This window comes from Rhinoderma darwinii, chromosome 10 (genome assembly GCF_050947455.1).
Source record: "Rhinoderma darwinii isolate aRhiDar2 chromosome 10, aRhiDar2.hap1, whole genome shotgun sequence".
NCBI classification, from domain to species: domain Eukaryota; kingdom Metazoa; phylum Chordata; class Amphibia; order Anura; family Rhinodermatidae; genus Rhinoderma; species Rhinoderma darwinii.
The window spans coordinates 66,208,302-66,233,655 of record NC_134696.1 but is presented as its reverse complement, the minus strand read 5'-3'; the positions used below and the strand labels follow the sequence as shown (position 1 = coordinate 66,233,655).

Below are 25,354 nucleotides of genomic sequence, written 5' to 3'. Positions count from 1 at the left end.
CCACAACTTTTTAAACACCTGTATTGCTTAAATCTGTAGCACCATTTGTATTATGCATGCCTTTCGGAGATCAATTTTTTTGCTCACATTATTGCACGGTTTAGATTTATACTTACCAAGTAGCGATATTTTGAAATAATATATATTGTGTCTTCTCATGTTTTGTGATATAACTATGGTTTACAAATTTCTTGCTATATGTCTTTTGTTGTGATTTGTATTGTGATTGCTCATTCATTGAAGAAGGGGGTATTTCAGGGGGTGGACTGATATTGTAACTACTTACCTTCACGATAGATTGTGCGTGTGTGTGTGTGTGTGTGTATATATATATATACATACACACATAGATACATACATACATACATACACACACACACACACGTCCTTCTCAATTAATTAGAATATCCTCAAAAAGTTAATTTATTTCAGTAATTCAATTCAAAAAGTGAAGCTCATATACTATATAGATTTGTTACACACAGAGTGATCTATTTCCAGAATTTTTTTAATTTAATGTTGAGGATTATGGCTAACAGTTAATGAAAACCCAAAATTTAGTGTCTCCGAAAATTTGAATATTACATAAGCCCCCAGCATGTGTGACTAGACATGGACCGCACATCCACTTGTAATACATTGATCTATAGCTGAAAAGGCAAAAATTTATAAACATGAACAAGGTTCTTTGTTAACATTTTGATCAAATTGTATAAGCCCACTTGGCACTTCACGATGACCTCTCAAAAAGTGGCTCCCTACTCTACTGGTTGCTTCACCGCATGGCGGTCACTGCCACCACAACACCAATCCTGCAGAGGGAGCAGTCCAGAGCCCCAAAAGCACCCATGTTGTCAAGCCACGCCAAGCCTCCTTGGCTCTGAGCCACAATCCCCCACAAGTGCAGTACCACAGTGACAGACAAAACCACAACATGTGAACAGATGTTATAAGCTCACCTTTCCATGTGCTCCTAGTGGCAAACTGAGAGCACAGGCCAGAGCAGAAACACTTAGAAGGTCATTCCCTAATTAAAATCACCTGGGCCAAATATGTGGAGTGCAGGTACCAAGTAAAAAAAAACAAACTGAGGGAGATACACTGTATAATGATCTCAGTATGTGAGACGACTAGACATGTACTCTGCAGGAGTGGTGTTGCGGTGGCAGCGACCGCCATGCGGTGCTGCAACCAGTGGATTATGGACCCACCCGTTGAGAGGTCGCCGTGAAGTGGAAAGTGGGCTTATACAATTTGATCAAAATGTTAATAAAAGAACCTCGTTCATGTTTATACATTTTTGCCTAGAAGCTATAGATTAATGTATTACAAGTGGAAGTGAGGTCCATGTCTTTTCTCACATACTGAGAATATTATATAAGTCCAATTTCAAAAAGTTTTAATATCGAAATGTTGGCCTACTGAAAAGTATGTACAGTATATGCACTCAATACTTGGTCGGGGGCTCCTTTTGCATGAATTACTGCATCAATGCGGCGTGGCATGGAGGCGATCAGCCTGTGCCACTGCTGAGGTGTTATGGAAGCCCATGAAAAAAATGAAAAAGAGATTTACTAAAAGTTTCGCTCACCTCATAACCACCACGCTGTGGCTGCGTTTTCCAATGCGTTTTTCATTATGCTTGACTGATGCAAGTGGATGTGTAGTTAATCTGAACGCTGCAGGTGCTTGTAGATGCTCCTAAACTAGTCCTGTGTCGACTGCAGGTAATTGAAGCAATAATGGTGTGTAGAAAAGGGGGATCCAGCACTCAATAGCGATAATTAAGGACCTAGCGGTCTGAAACGCGTAAGCGTGGTCCCGGGATTCTTTGTTTTATCTTTGTTTTAAACATGACCTAAATAAAATTTGGAACTTTTAATATTTGAGTGCTGGATCCCCCTGTTATGGAAGCCCAGGTTGCTTTGATATCGGCCTTCAGCTCATCTGCATTGTTGGGTCTGGTATCTCATCTTCCTCTTGACAATACCCCATAGATTCTCTATGGAGTTTAGGTCAGGCCAATTTGCTGGCCAATCAATCACTAAGATACTGTGGTTATTAAACCAGGTATTGGTCATTTTGGCAGTGTGGGTAGATGCCAAGTCCTGCTGGAAAATGACATCATCTCCATAAAGCTGGTCAGCAGAGGGAAGAATGAAGTGCTCTAAAATTTCCTGGTAGACGGCTGCGCTGACTCTGGACTTGATATAACACAGTGGACCAACACCAGCAGATGACGTGGCTCCCCAAACCATCACTGACTGTAGAAACTTTTTACTGGACCGCAAGCAACTTGGATTGATGCCTCTCCACTCTTCCTCTAGATGCTAGGACCTTCATTTCCAAATGAAATGCAAAATTTACATTCATCTGAAAACAGGACTTTGGACCAATGAGCAACAATGTTGATCCACTGTGTTGAATTACTGAAATAAATTAACTTTTTGATGATATTCTAATTCATTGAGAAGGACTAGTATATATACTCTTTATATTCAGTCGATCTATGCATCCCGTTATCCACATCTCCATCCGGGGGGCGCGCATGCGCTGTGACGCGATCTGCAGAGTCTCCGCTCTGAGCTATCGGTATTACGCTCTGCGCCTGCGCCTCACTAGTGATACGTCCTGGTAGCGGTACATGCGCCTAATGGTTTAAGACGGTATTATCGTGTCATTTCGACAAATCACGTGCATGCGCCGTTGACCCAGGTCATGATTGTTCCAGGATGTATCACACGTCCTCACACAACCTCCTATTTAAAGTTTGGTTTGAACATATGGTCATTAACTCTTGATAAAGCTACATGCGAAACGCGTCAGGGCGCCTCTTTGAGACACTTGTCTACATTCCTCTCTTTGGGAAAGGCACTTTGCTTTTGATACTCTGATGGGACTTTGTCCACTTGCACTTTTTTTTTTCCCAAAGTCTTCTTTGATTTGTAAGACAAATTTCAAATACAGAAAACAAACTGTACATATCGCATATACCCTGTATACAACAATGAATATTAGCAACATGATTCGAAACCAACAACCTACGTTCATTGTGCTCTTTTTTTATACACTAGGACCATAGAAAAAAATGGCCCATAAGTAATAATTCCACTTTCTTACCACGTCCCCACTGAATACATAAACTCTAACTCCTATAAAAACAGAGCATATCACAAGATAAGTTTTAACTCTGCACAAAAAAAAAATATGAACCAACAACGCACAGCTGCTTAGCTTCTTCACAGAACATCATTACAATTAGGGTCAGTTCACACTGAGTTTTTTTACATGCTTTTTGACACGGAAACCGCGTCAAAAAATGCGCAAAAATGGCCGAAAATGCCTCCCATTGATTTCAATGGGAGGCAGAGGCATTTTTTTCCCGCGAGCGGAAAAAACGGCACGCGAGAAAAAGAACGGATATGCCCTATCTTCGGGCGTTTACGTCTCTGACCTCCCATTGACATCAATGGGAGGCAGAGAAAGCGTATTTCACTGCCTTTTTTGCCCGTGGCGCACAATGGCTGCGGGCGAAAAACGCAGCGAAAATCGGCGTGCAGGCAGATCAAAATCTGCCTCAAAATTTCAAACGCAATTTTCACGATTTTCTGCTTGCAAAAAACTCTGTATGAACCCAGCCCTAAACCCCCATCCCAAATAAACAAAAACATAAACAAATAAAATAAATCATATCTCCAAACCACTTTCTCCTCCCCCTCCACGCTACATCACCTCCAATACTTCCCTTTCCAGTGCCTCAAACCGACACTGAATTCAAGGGGCACAACCTGAGAAAAAAAAAAAAGACCTTCCCATTCTTTCTAAAATCATTATTTTCCAACATTATAATTCTATTGGTATATTTAACCCATTTATCAACAGATGGAGGGCTTTTACTCTTCCAATTCAATCAAATAAACTTCCAAGCATAATAAAAGTAATTTTCCCACTGCCATAGTTCGCCCCGCAGACCCCTCTTCCACCTCCAGAGCTCCCAATAAACAAATCCAAGGGTCTAGAGATATTCTTACTTGAAAAATCTCAAAAGTATCATTACAGACCTATTCCCAGAACATATTTATTTTTGGGCACATCCATAATAGATGTAGGTTATCAGCTTCTAGACTATGACATTTAGGGCACCTGGCTTCCTGATGCCCATAGAATTTGGATATCTTGGCCGGGGAGAGATGTAGATTGTGAACAATAAAATATTGTGATATCCTATGGGCCAAGCTACTTGACACTTTTTTGAGACCCCTTAATACCAGAGGCCATTCTCTACCATCCCTAGTACCTAGAATCTCTTCCCAGTACTTCCTGGATTCCTTACCAACCTCTGCCTCATATAGGATTTAGATAATTTAGACGACAGCCCCTTATTAGAAAGTGAATTCATCATGAACTTAATAATAAATTCTGGAACCTCCACAATCCTCATTGCTCCATGATCTTTTGACATAAAGGCTTGACACAGCTGCCTGAAATAGAACCAAACTCCTTTACCCAATCCAAATTTCTTATCAAGAATCTCGAAGTCCAACAGGACTCCATTCTCCACTAATTGCTCAAGAAACAAAATGCCTCTTCTTTCCCAGTATTTAATATTCAAGATTTTATTGAATTCTGGGAGGTAGATATTCCCCCATATTGGGCTAAAACAATATCTTCCCTTTGCATTCCATTTAATTTTAATATTCCACCTTAACTTGTCCAACATTACCATAGTCGGGCAGTTCCTAGAGGGGCCTATCCGAAACATTCCCATTTCCAGCATTTGAAACAGATTAAACCCGGAGCCCACCTTAACCCCTTAATGACCGGGCATGTTTGTACCTTAATGACCAAGCCAGAGTTGTCAAATCTGGTATGTCTGACTTTATCAGAGAATAACTCTGTGAAAGTTTTGAATATCCAAGTAATTCTGACATTGTTTTTTCGTCACATGTTGTACTTTATTTTAGTGGTAAAAGTAGACTGATACGATTTGCGGAAATTAATAAAAAAATAGAAAAATTGAAGAAATTTTGTAAAAATTACCATTTTCCCCTATTTTTAACTGCAATATGTCACATATCTACACACATACTGTACAATTTTTTTAATTAAATATATATTTCTATCTCTTTACTCCATTTTGGCAGCACTTTTGAAAAAATAAAATACATTTTCAGCAATTTAGAGGACTTACAAATTAAATAATAATTTTATACATTTTGAAGTACATTTTGTTTTCCTGCACCAAGCCAGGTTTTCAGAGGCTCATAGGTGTCAGAATGGTCGAAACCCCCACAAATGACCCCATTTAGAAAACTAGACCCCTTAAGGTATTTACCTAAGGGTATAGTAAGTATTTTGACCCCACAGTTTTTTGCTAAATTTAATACATAGCATGTGAAAAAAAAAATAATTTCACTTTTTTTCATAAAAGTATCAGTTTGAAGACCAATTTCTTTGTAAAGCGACCATGAGAATGAAGAAACACACCACAAAATCTATCACCCTGTTTCTCCTGTTTTCAAAAATACCAACATTGTGGCCCTAATGCGTTGCACCCGGAGGCTTTCAGGACTCATATTTTGCTTGAAAATGTTTTAGGCCCCACTGTACATTTGGAGAGGCTTTGAGCTGCCAGAATGATAGAAACTCCCCATAAACGACCCCATTTCGAAAACTAGACCCCTTAAGGTATTTATCTAGGGGTATAGTTAGCATTTTGACCACACAGGTTTTTCGCTAAATATATTGAAATTAGTCTGTAAGAATTAAAATGTACTTTTTTTCTGAAACAACATAGAAATTTTTATTATTTACAAGGAATAACGAAGAAAATGCACCCCAACATTTGTAAAGCAATGTCTCCCGATTACGACAATACCCCATATGTTGTAATAAACTGCTGTTTGGTCCCACAGCAGGGCTCAGAAGGGAAGGAGCGCCATTTGGATTTATGATTTTGCTGGAATGGTTTTCGGTGCCATGTCGCATTTGCAATGCACTGGAGGGACCAAAACAGTGGAAACCCACCAAAAGTGACCCCATTTTGGAAAAACCTTCAAGGAATTTTTCTAGGGGTATAGTGAGCATTTAGACCCCACGGGTCTTTTGCAGAGTTTATTAGAATTAGGGCGCGAAAATTAATATCAACATTTTTTTCCACTAAAATGTTGCATTTTCTCATTTTCACAAGGGATAAAGGAGGAAAAAAACAACCATTTTTTTATAAAGCAATTTCTCCCGAGTACGGAAATACCCCACATGTGGTCATACGTTTTTTCATTAGAAATGAATTAACCCTTTCAGGACTGATCCATTTTTTGCTTTCATATTTTAGATTTTCACTCCCCGCTTTCCAAGAGCCATAACTTTTTTATTTTTACATCAATAGAGTGGTGTGAAGGCTTATATGTTGCGGGAAAATCTGTAGTTTTCATTGGTACCATTTTGGGGTACATGCGATTTTTTTTGATCACTTTTTATTCCATTTTTTTGCAATCCTGAGCAAAAAACAGGAATTCTGACACCGTTTTTTAGGTTTTCTTTTTGCAGCGCTCACCGTACGCTATAAATGACATTTTTACTTTATTCTGCGGGTTGGTACGATTACGGCGATACCATATGTATATAGGTTTGGTCCTTTTTTTTAGCGTTTGCGCAATAAAATGACTTATTTATAAAAAAAAAAAAATTCTGTGTCACCATATTCTGAGAGCCATAATTTTTTAATTTTTTAGTCAATAAAGCTGTGTAAGGGCTTTTTTGCGGGACGGATAGAAGTTTTTATTGGTACTATTTTCGGGTACATGCGACTTTTTGATCACTTTTTATTCTTTATTTAGGGAGCGGTGGTGACCCAAAAAATTGCGATTCTGTCGTAGTTTTTTATTGATTTTTTTTGGGGTGTTCATCGTGCGGGAAAAATAACATTATAGTTTTATAGTTGGGTTCGTTACGAACGTGGTGATACCAGATATGTGTACTTTTTTAACGTGTTCATTTTTTTTCTATAATAAAAGTCTTATTATAGGAAAAAAAGCATTTAGTGTTTATAGAACTTATAACTTTTATTTTTACACTTTTTTTAAAACATTTTTATTACTTTTTTTTACTTTTTTAACTTGTCCCACTAGGGGACACTTAGTCTTGCAGCTTTGATCGCTGCTAGAGTACATTACACTACACACGTAGTGTAATGTACTCTGTCATTGTGACGTGACTGTCACACTGACAGGAAGCAGAGGAGGAACGGCCGGAGGCTGTTCCTCCGAGGCTTCCGTGCATGGCCACCCGGAGGTCATTATCTGACCTCCGATTGCCGTGACAAGCATCGGTAGCCCCAACGATCACTTCGTGGGGGCTGCTGATGTGCTTCAAACCACTTAAATGCGGCGACGGCAATCCGTCGCCGCACTTAAGGGGTTAACTGCCGAAATCAGCGGCGATGGTCCGCTGTCCGGCAAGACTGATGTCTCAGCTGTCGGGGACAACTGTCAGCGCGGGTCTGTCACTCTGTGTTTACACAGAGTGACAGTTTGAAATGCGGACGAAAATGAACGTCATGGTGCGGGAACTAGCAGCCGACCATGACGTTCATTTTCGTCCTTGGTCGTTAAGGGGTTAACCGCTCCCCCTAGTTTCTCCCTATTTCCAATATCCCTGTTCATCTCAACAAGCCATTTCATTTGAAAGGCCAAGTAATATCCACTGATATCCAGAACAGCCAATCCTCCATATGGGATAGGATACGGCAAATATTCAAATTTCATTCTCGGTTGTCTTCCCCTCCAAACTAGCTCTCTCAATACTCCCTCAAATTTTTTAAAACTCTTTTCTGGTATGTTTACAGGAGAATTTCCAAAAATATACAACATTTGGTGAAGAAGAATCATCTTAATCAGGGCAATTCTCCCAGGAATAGAAAAAAACATTTTCTTCCACGCCTGGATCCGTCCCTTGATTTTATCAAAAAGAGGTTTAATATTTAATTTAATAAAATCCATTACGTTTTTAGTGAAATAAATCCCCAAATATTTTATATGTTGGTATTCTCGAACAACAGACATTTGCCCGAGAGAAACAATATCCATTTTGTCGATCATCAAACTATTTATAGAGTGGGAAGAACCCATAAATAACAAAACATCATCCACGTAGAAATATATTTTTTCTATAACATCTCCATACTCAAAGCCAACTATACTCATAACTTCACGAATGATTACTGCCAGGGGTTCCATAATCAAAGAGAAGAGCAGAGGTGATAAGGGACAACCCTGTCTTGTACCCCGTTAAAATTTAAAAATCTCTGGAGACTATCCCATTGACTATTACTCGAGCTTTCGGGTTTGCATACAAAAGTTTAATGCACAAAATAAATCTGGAACCAAAACCCATACTCTCGAGGACTGCCCATATAAAATTCCACTCTACAGTGTCAAAGGCCTTACAAGCATCAAGGGACAAAATCGACCTTTCCCCTGGGTTAGATGACTCCACCTGGAGATTCACGCACAGCCTCCTAATATTTTCTGACTTAGGGTATGTTCACACGGCAGCGTCCGTAACGGCTGAAATGATGGGGCTGTTTCCAGGAGAAAACAGCCCCGTCATTTCAGCCGTAACGGCATGTGCAGGCGCTTGAACGCCGCGTCCATTACGGACGTAACTGGAGCTGGTTTTCCATGGAGTCAAAGGAAAACGGCTCCATATACGTCTGAAGAAGTGACATGACACTTCTTTGGCGCGGGCGTCTATTTAAGCGCCGTCTTTTGACAGCGATATACGCCTCGTGTGAACAGACAAACGTCAGCCCATTGCTTTCAATGGGCAGATGTTTGTCAACGCTTTCAAGCCGTATTTTCGGACGTAATTCCAGGCGTAAAACGCCCGAATTACGTCTGTAAATAGGCCGTGTGAACATACCCTTAGACTTGTTTGGCATAAAGCCACATTGGTCCTTATGAATCAAATAATAGCTAACCCTCACCAACCTATTTTCCAAGATTTTAGCCAGCAATTTAACATCTGTGACATTGGTCTATAAGACTCCATTTTAATAGGGTCCTTCCCTGATTTTAACCGCTTCTCGACCGCCTACAGTAAATTCAAGTCGGCGCTTGCTGGGCAAACACGACATAGCACCAAAAACCATTCCAGCAAAAACTGTGCTCCAAAATCCAAATGGCGCTCGTTCCCTTCTGAGCCCTGTCGTGGGTCCAAACAGCAGTTTATTACCACATATGGGGTATTGCCTTAATCGGGAGACATTGCTTTACAAATGTTGGGGTGCTTTTTCTCCTTTATTCCTTGTAAAAACGAAAACATTTTATGTTTTTTCAGGAAAAAAGATTTTCATATTCACAGACCAGTTCCAATAAATTCAGTAAAAAATCTGTGGCCTCAAAATGCTAACTATACCCCTAGAAAAATTCCTTGAGGAGTGTAGTTTCCAAAATGGGTCACTTTTGGGGTGTTTCCACTGTTTTGGCACCACAAGACCTCTTCAAACCTGACATGGTGCCTAAAATATATACTAATAAAATAGAGACCCCAAAATCCACTAGGTGCTCCTTTGCTTCTGAGGCGTGTGTTTTAGTCAATTACCACACTAGGGCCACATGTGGGATATTTCTAAAAACTGTAGAAACTGGGCAATAAGTATGGATTTGCGTTTCTCTGGTAAAACCTTCTGTGTTACAGAAAAAAACTGTATTACAAATGAATTTCGTAAAAAAAAATTGTAAATTGCTTTATTTCCTGTGAAACGCCTAAAGGGTTAAAATTATTTCTGAATGCTGTTTTGAATACTTTGAGGGGAGCAGTTTTTAAAAAAAAAAATGTTATGGGGACTTTCTAACATATAAGGCCCTCAAAGCCACTTCAGAACTGTACTGGTCCCTGAAAAAAAAGCCTTTTCTAATTTTCTTGAAAATGTGAGAAATTGCAGCTAAAGTTCTAAGTCTTGTAACGATGGAAACATAAAGTAGACATATGGGAAATGTTAACTAGTAACTATTTTTGTGGTATCACTATCACAAGCATGATATATTTTACAAGCAGATACATTAAAATGTAGAAAAATGCTGATTTTTGCAAATTTTCTCTAAATTTTTGTGTTTTTTACAAATAAATATTGAATTTAACGACCAAATTTTTCCGTATCATAAACTACAAAATGTCACGAGAAAACAATCTCAGAATCGCTTGGATAGGCAAAAGCATTCTGGAGTTATTACCACATAAAGTAACACGTCAGATTTGCAAAAATCGGCTGTGTCCACAAGGCCAAAACAGGCTCAGTCCTGAAGGGGTTAATTCACAAATAAAGTTTATTATAAAACATCAGAATCAAACACAGTGCATTGATATGTGTAGACAACATGTCCAGTACAAAAAAAAATTACAATACATCAATATACATGATATGAAAGATAAAGAGACAGGTAGAGAGAAATAATAATAATAAAAAAAAATCTTTATTTGTATAAAAAAAAAAAAAAAAGTGTGACTAGACTGGTCCACTGCCGGGCCGGCACAGTCCAGTCACCTGACCTCGCATCAGTGACGCGAGGACAGGTGACTGGACTGGTCCGCTCCCGTTACAGCACGCACCGACATCACTCTAACCGCCGCCGCTGCCGTGCCATTCCCTCCTTGGCTGCATCCGCCGGCCCTATTCACTTGAAGTGAGGTCAGGTAACAAAGGCTTTGCTTTTTTTTTCTTCAAGGTCATTTATGATATATTCACAGGATATGTTATAAATGTCAGATAAATGCAGGTCCCACTTCTGGGTCCCAGATCCATCTCTGGAACGGGGCCCCCTAAACCCAGTTCTACCTCTTTGTGTTGCGGCTAAAGCTTGTAATTTCCGACCATAAAGAAGAAATCTGTTTCCTTCCCATAGAACTGAATAGTAGTTACGAGACACAGTGTAACTCTGCATCTATCTGACATTTTTGACATATCCTGTGGATATGTCATAAATGTCCCTGATTGGAAAATCCCTTTAAGAAAGTCAGAACAACTTACTGCTGTGAGCAGTTATTTTCAAAACAGTAGCAACATCAATATCAGTCTTCCTGATTATAGAATCCCCTACAACTACTAGTTGTCTTGCCTTACCTGCATTACCTCCCGCAAAATACTAGCTGGGCTGTTCTCCCGGCCATTGGGGAGGTCAGTACCCACTAGAGCTGCCATTTCTGAGACTGACACCCTCCCATCATCACACCACTTGGCAATTTTGTTTGGAATAACAGAAACAGGATTGGCCTTCCTTTTCTTGGACCCCTTTCTACAATAACTAAGCTACTTGCCTGGTCCTGCTAACCAATGTATTCACCCTCCAGGTCTACCCCACTAACTGCTTGCTCAGTGAGCAGCATGTTCCTCTCAAGATTGTCTATCGCCCTCAGTGTTGCATTTTGCTCCTCCAGATCTCTAATACGAGCTTCCAGGTGAACAACATGCTCACATCTGCCACAGAGGTATTCACCCTGGAACGCCGGCTCCAGTCGTGCATACATATGGCAGACTGTGCACTGAAGAAAACCTCCCATCTTGCTGTCCATTATACCAGTTACAAAAAATAGTGAACAATTCAAAAAGTAAAAGTAAAGAAGAATACTTACAGGGACTTTAACTCCCCTTTTTAACTCTGGTTTAATAACTCCACTTGATCACAAATCCCTTAATCCAGCAAGCCCAAAACAGAGCATTATTTTGATCCCGGCCATTGCAGCAGAGTATCACTTGTAATATACAGCTGCCGATGTACATGTATGGCAGACTGCACATGTCCCCAAGTGGTTAAAAGGTAACTCCACTTAGACTTCGTTTTTGTTACTTTTTCTTTGTTTTACATCTGCAGTAGCACTATAAATAGTGACCTGATGAACGATATGATATTCCAATGAACAGATTATATAATTTTTGAATCTTTGTTTTAGTTTTTACTAAAAGGGCAGCTGCAGGGGAATGCCTGGCCAGAAGTCGCTCCCCTAGTGAGAATAGCTGATCGCTGGGGTTAATAGCAGACAGATCCACGCTCAAATCAGCTTCCGTTTATAATGAAGAAAACCCTTTTAAATACAATACAAAGGTTGACAAAGCTATTTAACGTGGGACCAAATTCTGACACTGTGGAGCAGGGGCTTAACTAGGAAAGACTGGGCCCAATAGCAAACTTTTAATTGGGCCTGGTCCCCCACAACCAACGCCCCACCCCACAAGCCCCATCCACCAAACAATGAACATCAGTTCAGTGTAGGATGTAAAAATACAGCTAGCGCGCACCAAGTTGTAGATCATCTACCCCCCCCCCCCTGCCTTTGCAGATAGTGCCACACACAGTCTTCCTGTGGATAGTGCCACACAGCCCCCACCTTTGTAGATAGTGTCTAACAAAAACAAAAAATCTGCACCCCCCTGGCCCTGTTCCCGCAACCAACGAAGCTGCTCCACAGCCTCCTCATCAGAATATGAGACGCAGAGATGCGATACTTGCGTAGGTCGGCGTGATCCAGTGACATAATCGTGCCAGCCTGTGCAGGGATCCTGTCCCAGAACCTTATAGGCTGCAGGATTAAAGCGGCCTTAGCCTAGTGACTGACAGACATAGTATTCAACTGTAACTGCGTCCTAAACTTTATGGTCCGGGCAGCACGGGGCCCCTCAAGCTACGGGCCCCTTAGCAGCTGTTATGGCTGCTATAGCAATAGTTCTGCCACTGCTGTGGAGCATATGTGAAACAAGTGTGACGTTATAACACTCCCATGTCAATTGTATAGACATTTGGAATAGAAAGGGAGTTCCTGATCACGTTACAAATGATCACATGTTTCAAATGAATTTGGATAAGGTGAAGGAATGAACAGAAAAGTGGCAAATGTGGTTAAATGATCAAGGAAAGGTAATGCACTTTAAATGAAAAAACTTTTGATAAAACGGACATGAAAAAGGTCTTTCTATTGAGCCCATACACCGCTCGATGGGCTTTACACCAAAAGCTGAACCCGAAGAGTGACATCGCTCACCCGACCGCTTCTGCCAATTTGTTTTAGCAATCGTCGGGGGTCTCAGTGTTCCAAGCCCCACCAATCAAAACGTCTGACATGTCATAATGATATGTCAAAAGTTTTTTTAAATTTAGTTACCCTTTAAACATAACTGTAGAAGTCAGCGTCAGGCAGCTGTGGTCAAACCAAAAAGATCATGGGGTACTTAGATGCACTTGATGAGAACATAATTCTACCACTCTACAAATCACTAGTCAGACTGTATAATGGGTACAGGAAAGACATAGGAGAGCTTGAGCGGGCTTTAAGGTGGGCAATTAAAGTAATAAATTGAATGTGTGGACTGCATTATCCAGAAAGATTACCAAAATAGGGTTATTTAGTTTAGAAAAAGAGACTGCGGAGGGGTGACCTAATAACTATGTTTAAATATATCAAAGGTCAATACAGAAATTTCTTCCATGATCTATTCATACCCAGGACTGTAACTATAACAAGAATTGGTGGATTAAAGAGAATGACAGAGATAGAGTAGTGATAGAGACCCGGAATCCATCACTGTATTGCTTATATTTCAATGATCATTAGATTTTATATAATGCACTTGATGTCCTGCTGCCCCTATTAATGTACAGTGGATAGTCTTGCCCTCCCACCAATGATGATATACAGTGCATAGTGAGAACGCTGTCAATCAGCGGCTCATGAATATCAAGGACCAGCTCCCTCTTCTGGTTTAAAAAAAACAGTGGACTGCCACTAAGACATACTTTGGGGCTAGGGAAATCCAATGGGCAATCAAATTGTGTTTATTAGTATTAGTTATTATTAATTTTATCTTCTGTTTAGCTTTCAGATCTTGGGACTCCTTTTCAAGTTACAGTTTATCATTTGACTTTGGGTATTAGTTCTTGGCGCGCTGATTTTCATTAATAATGGTACTTACTCTGATCCGCACAACATCGGGCTTTCATCTCCATGCTCTTAGTTTGAATTTCCAGATTTAGAAAATTGGCTTTAAAAAGTTTCCTTTCCTGTTCAATACCATCTTCCATTTCCATACATCTCTGAAAAGGAAGGCCAATAGAAATACAGATTATAAAAACACATACCGCAAGCAGAACCATATCCAAGATTCATATGAGTGAAGCGAAAATTGAGAGAGAACCTCCAGCTCACCGGTCTGCGTCTCCAGCAGCGTCAATCGGATCCCCGCGACGGCCCGCGGTATAGAACAACAATATAGAAGGAAGACGATAGGCTTGGGTATATACCCTGACTACTTGCACTTTGGGACTGCGTCTCCCTTTCAATTTTTACAATTTTTTCAATAAACATGGGACTCTCATTTCCCTTTTAAACTAACATCAGCGCTGGATCACTCTTCCTTCTATATTGAAGCGAAAATTATTACTAAACAGGAACAGGAAAATTAAAGGGGTTTTCCAGACAATAAAAAGGATAGGCCATCAATAGCCGATGGGTCGGGGGTCCGACTTTCAGGCCCCCTGCTGATCAGCTGTTTTGAAGGGGCCGCAGAGCCCGTACGAGCGCCGCTTTCCCTTAATTTCTTCTTGCTCACTATGAGTCGTCGACACCCATTTAGCGGCGATTCACAGGTATTGCAGCCTTTTCTCTCCTGAAGTGAATGGCTGTCATTAAGTCCCACACAAACGTTACCGAAGTGTCGGGATTGTGAATAGACATCGCGTCCTGGCTGGAAGCGATGTCTATTCACTCTCAAGACACTTCAGTAAAGCAATTGTGGGCGTATGTGACTGCACATCATGATCTAGTAAGATCACTATGTACTGGGTAGATGAACGGAGAGAAGTGTATGACACTGATTGGTCAGCGTCATACACTTCTCTTTACAATGCCCACTTGGTCAAAAAGTAAAAACACGCCCAGCTGGTCATTAAGAAAGTCAAGAGCATAAATCTAAAATAGGTCACAACCGTCAAAATTGATAGTTAAAAAAAAAAAAAAAAAAACACTGCTGTAATCTACATTACAGCGTCGATCACGTTATGTAGACGATAGGGCACTTCTAATGTGGTGACAGAGCCTCTTTAATCATTAAAGCCTTTGTGCACCTTTGAACATCAATTTTTTTAAAATTCTATTTTTGTTTTCTTAATAAAACAATGATTTAGGTGATTTTTAACCCCTTCTAGCTGCAGCCAATTTTGACCTTCCTGACAGAGCCTCATTTTTCAAATCTGACATGTCACTTTATGTGGTTATAACTTTGGAATGCTTATATCTATCCAAGCACTTCTGAGATTGTTTTCTCGTGACACATTGGACTTTATGTTACTGGTAAAATTTGGTCGATACATTCAGTATTTAATTGTGAAAAACACCAAAATGTAGTGAAAAATTGCAAAAATTAGCACTTTTAGAAATGTAAATGTATCTACTTGTCTTAGGGCCTGTCGAATCTGCTATAGATTCCGTCGGGAAACCGGAAACCTGCCGGAATGGTGAGGAACGGAAACCATTAGCGATGTTTCCATCACCATTGATATCAATGGTGACTGAAACGGAAGCTGTGGTTTCACTTTCCGTTGCGGGGTTCACGGAACGGAAAGCAAACGGTGATGTGAACAGGCCCTAAGACAGATAGTAATACCACACAAATTAGTTACTAGTTAACATTTCTCATATATCTACTATAGATTGGCATTGCTTATTGAGCATCCTTTTATTTTTCTAGGACGTTACAAGGCTTAGAACTTTAGTTGCAATTTCTCACATTTTCAAGAAAATTTCAAAAGGTTATTTTTTCAGGGACCAGTTCAGTTCTGAAGAGGCTTTGAAGGGCCCATACTTTACAAACCCCCATAAAACACCACATTTTTAAAACTGTACCCCTCAAAGTATTCAAAACAGCATTTAGAAAGTTTCTTAACCATAGGCGTTTCACAAGAATTAAAGCAAAGTAGGAGGTAAAATTAACAAATTTCATTTTTTTTTTTTTTTTTGCAGAAATTAATTTTTAATCCATTTTCTTCTGTAACACAGAAGGTTTTACCAGAGAAATACAACTAAAAACGTATCACACAAATTCTGCAGTTTTTATAAATATCCCCCATGTGGCCCTAGTGTGCTATTGGACTGAAACACCCGCCTCAGAAGCAAGGGGGCACCAAGTGGATTTTGGGGGCTTCTTTTTATTAGATTAGATTTTAATCACTGTGACAGGCTTGAAGAGGTCTTGTGGTACCAAAACAAAAGAAACACCCCAAAAAAATACCCACGAGGAATTTTTTCTAGGTGAGTGTTGAGCATTTTCACCCCACTGGTATTTCATAGATTTTATTAGAATTGGACTGTAAAAATTACAAAAATATATTTTTTCCCAATAAAAGGAAAAAGAATCCCAAAATTTGTAAAACAATTTATTCCCAAGCAATACCCCATATGTGGTCATAAACTGCTGTTTGGACACACGGTAGGGCTCAGAAGGGAAGGAGCGCCATTTGACTTTGAGCTCAAATTTAGCTTGAATGGTTTGTGGAGGCCATGTCGCATTTGCAAAACCCCTGAAGGGCCAAAACAATGGAAACCCCCCACAAGTGACCCCATTTGGGAAACTATATCCGTCAAGGAAATGATCTAGGGGTATCGTGAGCATTTTGACCGCACAGCTTTTTTGCAGAAATGATTAGAAGTAGCCAGTGAAAATAAAAATCCAAATCTAATCCAATAAAATGGAGGTTTAACAATTTTTTATTAAGTTCCACAAGAATTAAAGGAGAAAAAGCACCCCAACATCTGTAAAGCAATTTCTCTTGAGTACGACAAAACCCCAAATGTGGTCATAAACTGATGTTTGAACACATGGTAGGTCTCAGAAGAAAAAGAGCACCATTTGGCTTTTGGAATGCTTTCTGAGCGCCATGTGGCATTTGCAGAAGCCCTGTAGTAGTAGTACAGTGGAAACACCCCAAAAGTGACTCCATTTGGGAAACTAATCCGCTTGTGGAATCTAGGGGTATAGTAAGAATTTTGACCCCAAAGTTTTTTGTTGAATTAGAATTAAGTCGTGAAAAAAAAAAAAAACACAACATTTTTTCCAATAAGATGTAGTTTAGATCAACATTTTCATTTTCAGAAGGTATAAAGAAGAAAATGCACCCCAACATTTGTAAAGAAATGTCTCCCGAGTATGGTATTACTCCATATGTGTGTATAAACTGCTGTTTGGACATGTGGGAGGGTTCCGAAAAAAGAATAAGTCGTATTTGACTTTGAGAGTAGATTTTGCTGGAATGGTTTGCGCACGCCATGTCGCATTTGTAAAACCCGTGACATACCCCGAAAAAAAATGTCACCCCATTTTAGAAACTAAGGTGTGTAGTGAGCATTTAGACCCTACACATGTTTTTCAGAAATAGGCATTGGATGATGCAAAGTGAAAATTGCAACTTTTTCACTGATATGCCATTCCACCGCACAATATGTTGTGCCCAGCTTGTGCCACTGGAGAACCTTACCCCATAAATTGTTAAGCGAGTTCTCCAGAGTATGGCAGTGCCTTACATGTGGACGTAAACTGCTGTTTGGGCACAGTGTATGGCTAAGGGAAGGAGCGCCATTTGGAGCGTGGATTTTGCTTGGCAGTAGTTTTGTTTGGAGTTTTACTGGTATTTCAGTTTATAATGTGGGGGCACATGTAATCTGTGCAGAGTACATCAGGGCATAATAAGAGGGTATAATAATGGTGTAAATAATAAAAATAGCCATAGAGGAGGATGAAATGTTGCAACAAATAGAAAAGGTAGTAAATAATAATAATGGGGTCCTTATTATGGGGGATTTTAACTATCTTGACATTAATTGGGACATGGAGGCCGCTGGATGTGCTAAAAGCCGCGAGTTTTTATACACAATTCAAGATAATTATTTCACTCAGTTGGTTAATAAACCAACCAGAGGGGATAACGTGCTGGATCTGGTGTTATCTAATAGACCAGACACAATATCAGATGTGGAGGTCGGGAGCACTCGGGCAATAGTGACCACAATATGGTAAGTTCTAATAAAATATTAAATAAAACAGTACGAAGGGGAGCTGCAAAAACCTGGAGTTTTAGGAAAGAAAATTTTTATCAACGGATGGAAACACTTAGTCGTGTTGACTGGGATCATGTAATTGTAAATAGGAATACTGAAGATAAATGGGGAGTTTTTAAAGATATATTACATGAATCGTGTAGTAAGTTTATACGCACTGGTAACAAAATGTCTAGGAGTAAAAGGAGACCTATATTTATGAATAGGGAATTACTGAATATAATAATTCAAAACATTGAAGGCTGAGGGCTCAGCAAAAGCATATCCATTGAAAATGTAGAAATTAAATCAAGTTAGGAAAGTTATCTACAGAAAATCGCTAACATTAAAATAAATACAACATTAAAATAAATACATTAATGCCAAAAAGAAAAAATCTGATATTATTGGCCCTCTTAAAGGAAAGGAATCATGATTTATTTTTTTTACTATTATTATTAATTTTCTGTGTTTTTATATAATAAAATGTTATATTCACTTTATTTTATTTAAACTTCTTTTACTTAACTGGGGGCTGATATTTTTTCTCTACACGACACATACACAGATGAAATATGCCAGCTACTGGCCATAGGACATACGAACAGCTCCCGTTCGCATGTCCTGTGCTTCTGCCGTCTAGCTCTGTAACTGCGCATGCGCAGTTCAGGATGACCAGCATAGAAGCTGGTTTATAGGGGAAAAGCCGGCGCCATTTTGGAGACCGGCCACACTGCAGGTAAGGTGTGTGTGCGTATGCATCTCTCATACCTATCTATCTATCTATCTATCAATCTCATATATATTTATTATTAGGTATAGTTCTAGGCTTGGGGGGGGTACATATTTTCATATTACTAACTTTTTTTCAGGTTCCACTGGACCTATTGGACTACATCGTAGATTCGGTGGACTACTGCAATGGTCTACGTTTTTTTTTTTTTGTTTTTTTTAAATGGTTAACGAGGGTCTTGTGGGGGGTGGAGAAAAAAAAATATTTTCTTACATCTCTGTGTAGTTTTTAATACTTTATTAGCGAATTAGTAATGGCAGCTGTATGTTTGACGACGTCCATTACTAAGGCTTCATGCACACGAACGTGCCCGTAATTATGGGCACGGCCGGCAGCAGACGGCCGTGGACAGCCGGACGTTTTTAGGGACGTGCTCCTATTATAAAATATGGAAGCACAGTCTGTAAAATAAAAAAATAGGACATTTAATATTTTTTTCGGCAGGTTTCTACGGCACGGACACCCTCCCGTAAACATACGGGAAGGTGTCCGTTGGCCATAGAAACGAATGGGCCCGTAAATTACGGACCGTAATTACGGTCGATTTTACGGTTGTGTACATGGGGCCTAAGGTGGGGCTTAGTATTAGCCATTAAAAAGGCTAGCAGTAATCCCGGTACCCATCACCACCAGGGTTATCGGTAAGAGCCGGGTACAATCTAGTACCCGACCATCTGTAGTGATGGTCGGGCACTGGGGCGGCCGCAGGCTGGGAAGGGCCAAAAACCACGGCCCCTTTCCACCCTGGTAATGCTAGGCTGGGGCTGCTTTATTGTATCTGGCTAGTTATAAAAATGGGGAGGAGCACATGCCGTTTTTTGTTTTTTTAAATCAATAATTAACGAAAATGGCATGGGGTCCCCCCCATTTTCATAACCAGTCAGATACAATTAAGCATCTTCAGCCTAGCATTACCAGGATGGGAAGGGCCACTGTTTTTACCATTCCCAGCCTAATACCAGCCTGCGGCCGCCCCTGTGCTCGCCCATCGCTACAGATGGTCGGGTACCGGATTATACCAGGCTCTTCCAGATACCCCTGGTGGCGGAGGGTGGTGGGATAATAATGGGGGGTTAGTTGCAGCCTTTTTACTGGCTAGCACTAACCCCCTTCTTAGTAATGGACGTCGTCAAACAGACAACTGCCATTACTAAGGTGCTAATAAAGTACTAAAAAACAAGAGACATAATTCCCTGTTCATACAGATTTTTGGAGCGGAATCCGCTCCATATAATTCCTGAAATTGCCCTGCATTGATTACAATGTGATGCAGAGGTGTCTTCTTCCCGGGCGGATTTGGCCGCTCGCGGAAAAAAAAAAAGCAGCGTGTCCTTTCTTGGACCAGCTTCTGCCTCTGACCTCATATTGAAATAAATGGGAGACAGAAAAAAACCTGTTGCGCTAGTTTACAAGCATTATTCGCCTGCGGTCCTTGCATTAGATTTTATGTCCGCGGGAAAACCGCACCGAAAACAAGTCAGCAGTGGGGTTCCACAAGGATCGGTGTTAAGCCCAACTCTTTTTAAAAAGGCTTGGTCACCACATTAGAAGTGCCCTATCTCCTACATAAGGAGATGGGCGCTGTAATGTAGGTGACCGTAATGCTTTTTATTTAAAAAAAGATCTATTTTCACCACTTTATTAGCGATTTTAGATTTATGCTAAGGAGTTTCTTAATGCCCAAGTGGGCGTGTTTTACTTTAGACCAAGTGGGCGTCATACACTTCTCTCCATTAATTTCTTCAGCTCATAGGGATCCTTTTAGATCAGTATGTGCGGTCTTATACGAACACATTAACGATACTGAAGTGTTTAGACAGTGAATAGACATTCCACGGGATGTCTATTCACAATCCCTGCACTTCGTTACTGTTTCTGTGGTACTTACAGCGGAGAAAGCGTAATCTCGCGAGATTACACTCTAGATGACAGGTTACAACGAGATTACGCTTTGCTCTACTGTAACTACCACAGACACATTAACGAAGTGCAGGGATTGTGAATAGACATCCCGTCGAATGTCTATTCACTGTCTAAACACTTCAGTATTGTTAATGTGTTAGTATAAGACAGCACATAGCGATCTAAAAGGATCCCTATGCGCTGCCTAAATGAATGGAGAGGAGTGCATGACGCTGATTGGTCAGCGTCATACACTCCTCTGTACAACGCCCACTTAGTCTAAAGTAAAAACACGCTCACATGGGCATTAAGACACTCATTAGCATAAATCTAAAATCGCTAATAAAGTGGTGAAAATAGATAGTATTTTTTAAATAAAAAGCATTACTGTCACATACATTATAGCGCCAATCTCCTTATGTAGGAGATAGGGCACTTATAATGTGGTGAGAGAGCCTCTTTAATCTCTCTATTAATTACCTTGTGGATGAGATTGATCGTTTTTGCTGACTATACAAAACTTTGTAGGATACTTAAAACTCAGCTGGACTATAAAATATTACAGAAAGACCTAGATAAGCTGGCAGCATGGGCAAAAACATGGCAGATGAAATAGAATGTTGATAAATGTAAAGTAGTACACTTAGGACGCAATAATAGCATTAATTCATATACATTAAATGGAATAAAACTAGGGATAACGGAACAAGAGAATGACCTGGGTATTCTGGTAACAAATAAGCTAAGCAGCAGCACCCAATATGAGGCAACAGCCGCAAAAGCAAATAGGATTTTAGGGTGTATAAAACCAGTGATTCAAATGTAATATTACCCATCTATAAATCCCTTGTAAGGCCACATTTTGAATATAGAATTCAGTTTTGGGCTCCACATTGCAAAAAGGATATAGGTGAACTGGAGAGGTTTCAAAGGCGGGCGACTAGAATGTTAAATGGGATGGGAGGAGACGCTTACAATAAAAGACTAGAGAAATTGGGCTTGTTCAGCTTGGAAAAAATGACTAATTAGTTTACTCACCTCCCGACGCCCACAAAAATGGATCCGTGAGCGCTGGTCCCCATCTCCTTCCTAGGAGAGGCCAGCGCTCACTTCCGCTCCGGTCTTCTGTGTCCCGTAGGGTGCGCGCGCTGGCCCTTTAAGGCAACAAAGGAAATAGTCATCATCATCAACTGCCACGATTTCCTGGTCTATAAGAAGGCCCCAGGCCTTCTGACCCTTGCCTGAGCATTGTTAGTTTACCCAGTCTGTCTGGCAAATGGTCCCTTAGTGTTTCCCGTTCCAGTTGTTAACCGTGCCTAGTTTCCTGTTCCTGTTTCCCGTCCTGTGCCTATAGAAGAGTCGTGCCATGTCTTGTCATCCGCCACGTCCTGTGTCATCCGCCACGCCCTGTGTCATCCGCCACGTCCTGAGGAATCCGCCACGTCCTGAGGAATCCGCCATGTCTGGCGCAACCTGCGTCACTTGTGTCATCCGCCACGTTTGGCGTTATCTGCTGCACCCATCTCTATCTGTGCCAGAGCTTCGGCCATTGTCTGGACTATCCAGGTACCCTTGTGCGGGACATTGTATTGCTGGGGTTTCCTGTTTGGCCAGCTGCCTCCCCGCTACGGTGGTACGGTCTAGTGGGTCCACTAACCCGCTTCGTGACACCATGACTGTGAGCGGCCCCACAGTCATTCAAGCTAGCAGACATGCGTGCACGCTAGGCATGTCTGCTAGTGCACGCTTCCTAACGATGCCCTCCAGGAACAGAAGAAGCCTGCCTGCGTGTGAGGAGAGGGTGAGCAAGCACACCTCTCCTATGTATCCCGTTCTGAAGTTATACAGGGATAATGGCTGCTTTAAAGAGGGATGATGAGGGTTAATACAGGGATGATGGCTGGACTGCCCATCATCCCTGTATATAAACCCCATCATTCCTGTATATATCAACCATCATCACTGTATATAACCCGCATCATAACTGTATATACCAGCCTGGCTGGTATATACAAGGATGATGGAGGTTATATACAGGGATGATGGTTGATATATACAGGGATGATGGGGGTTATATATGGGGGTGATAGCTGGAGCAGCCACCATCCATGTACCCTCATCATCTCTGTACACAACCCCCATCATCCCTGTATATAACCCCCATCATCCCTGTATAATACCTCCTATCATCCCTGTATATCCCGAGTAACATTAGAGCCGATGTTCTCCTTGCTTATATTCGGATAGTCTACTGCTTTCAAGTATCATGTTGGTATGGATGTGTATCTCCTTTTGATATACCGCTGAACTGGTATTATAGTCGGCTATTAAACTTCTATAGATTAGGATGTGTCTCTGATATTGAGATGGCTGCCGTAGCTTCTCCTGTTAATCATTCTTAACCCCTTAAGGACGCAGCCTAGTTTGGGCCTTAAGGCTCAGAGCCCATTTTTCAAATCTGACATATTTCACTTTATGTGGTAATAACGTCGGAATGCTTAAACCTATCCAAGCGATTCTGAGATTGTTTTCTCGTGACACTTTGGGCTTCATGTTTGTGGTAAAATTTGGTCGATATATTCAGTCTTTATTTGTGAAAAATTGCAAAATTTAGAGAAAATTTACAAAAAATAGCATTTTTCAGAATTTAAATGCATCTGCTTGAAAAACAGACGGTTATACCACCCAAAATAGTTACTAGTTCACATTTCCCATATGTCTACTTTAGATTGGCATCGTTTTTTGAACATTATTTTATTTTTCTTGGACGTTACAAGGTTTAGAACATAAACAGCAATTTCTCATATTCTTAAGAAAATTTCAAAAGCCTTTTTTTGAAGGTGCCAGTTCAGTTCTGAAGTGGATTTGAGGGGCCTATGTATTAGAAACCCCCATAAAACACCCCATTTTAAAAACTAGACCCCTCAAAGTATTCAAAACAGCATATAGAAAGTTTTTTTAACCCTTCAGGCATTTCACAGGAATTAAAGCAAAGTGGAAATGAAATTTGCAAATTTCATTTTTTCTGCTGAATTTCAATTTTATTCAATTTTTTTTTAGTAACAGAGAAGGTTTTACCAGAGAAACACTACTAAATATGTATTGTCCAGATTCTGCAGTTTTTAGAAATGTCCCACATGTGGCCCTACTGCGCTCGTGGACTAAAACACAAGCCCTAGAAGCAAAGAAGCACCTAGTGCATTTTGAGGCCTCTTTTTTATTAGAATATATTTTAGGCAGCATGCCAGGTTTGAAGAGGCGTTGAGGTATCAAAACAATGGAAACCCACCAGAAGTGACCCCATTTTGGAAATTACACCCCTCAAGGAATTCATTTATGGTTTTTGTTATCATTTTGACCGCACAGTTTTTTCACAGCACCTATTTGAATTGGGCTGTGAAATGAAAAAAATGATATTTTTTCCAATAAAATGTCATTTTTGATCAAATTTTCTTATTTTCACAGGGAACAACATACCCCATTTTGTTGCCCAATTTGTCCTTAGTGCGGCAATACCCCATTTGTGGTGATAAACTGCCGTTTGGGCCCATGGGAGGGCTCAGAAGGAAAGGAGCGCTATGTGTTTGTTGGAGTCCAGATTTTGCTGGATTGGTTTTCGGATGCCATGTCGCATTTGCAGAGCCCCAGAGGTATCAAAGCAATGGAAACCCACCCGAAGTGACCCCATTTTGGAAACTACACCCCTCAAGGAATTCATTTATGGTTTTTGTTATCATTTTGACCGCACAGTTTTTTCACAGCACCTATTTGAATTGGGCTGTGAAATGAAAAAAATGATATTTTTTCCAATAAGATGTCATTTTTGATCAAAATTTCTTATTTTCACAAGGAACAACATACCCCATTTTGTTGCCCAATTTGTCCTTAGTGCGGCAATACCCCATTTGTGGTGATAAACTGCCCTTTGGGCCCATGGGAGGGCTCAGAAGGAAAGGACCACCATTTGGCCTACTGGAGCTTTTCTGGTGCTAAGTCATGTGTGCAGAAGCCCCTGAGGTACCAGTACAGTTGAAACCCCCGAGAAGTGACCCCATTTTAAAAACTACACCCCTTAAGACATTCATCTAGAGGTGTAGTGAGCATTTTGACCCCACAGGTACTGTGTAAAAGATAATGCGCAGCAGATGGTGCAGTGTGAGATTTGCAATTTTATATATGTATATGCCATTTCAGTGTCCAATATAGTGTGCCCAGCATGCACCACCGGAGATATACACCCCTTAAATTGTAATGTGGGTTCTCCTGGGTACGACAATACCCTACATGTGGCTGTTATCATCTGCCTGGGCATACGGCAGGGCTCAGAAGGGAAAGATGAGGGGGGTAAGCTGTGCGGAGTGCATCAGGGTAAATTAAAAATCAAGGGATGTATGATACATTTTAAAACAATCTTTTATACAGAGCCCTGGTTTTCCGGGACACGTGTCACATTGGTATATTGTGTTCTTCCTTATCCCCCTCTTATAGCAGACTCTGCACCTCTTTTGACTCTTTCCCTTTCCACCGGTTTGGGGACCTTCTCCTGGAAAGTGTTGCCCTGGTACGATGCGTGTGGCCTCG

The 25,354-nt window shown here is 40.6% G+C and overlaps 1 protein-coding gene across 2 annotated transcripts in view; it reads right to left on the bottom strand.

Annotated features, from left to right (window-relative positions):
* LOC142662106 (C-Jun-amino-terminal kinase-interacting protein 3-like) overlaps window positions 1-25,354 on the bottom strand; it is a 381,524-nt gene that overhangs the window by 317,946 nt on the left and 38,224 nt on the right. For both annotated transcript variants that reach the window (XM_075840017.1, XM_075840018.1), the window contains exon 2: window positions 13,964-14,084. In XM_075840017.1, the coding sequence (XP_075696132.1) occupies window positions 13,964-14,084 (121 nt within the window). The remainder of the gene's footprint in view (window positions 1-13,963; window positions 14,085-25,354) is intronic.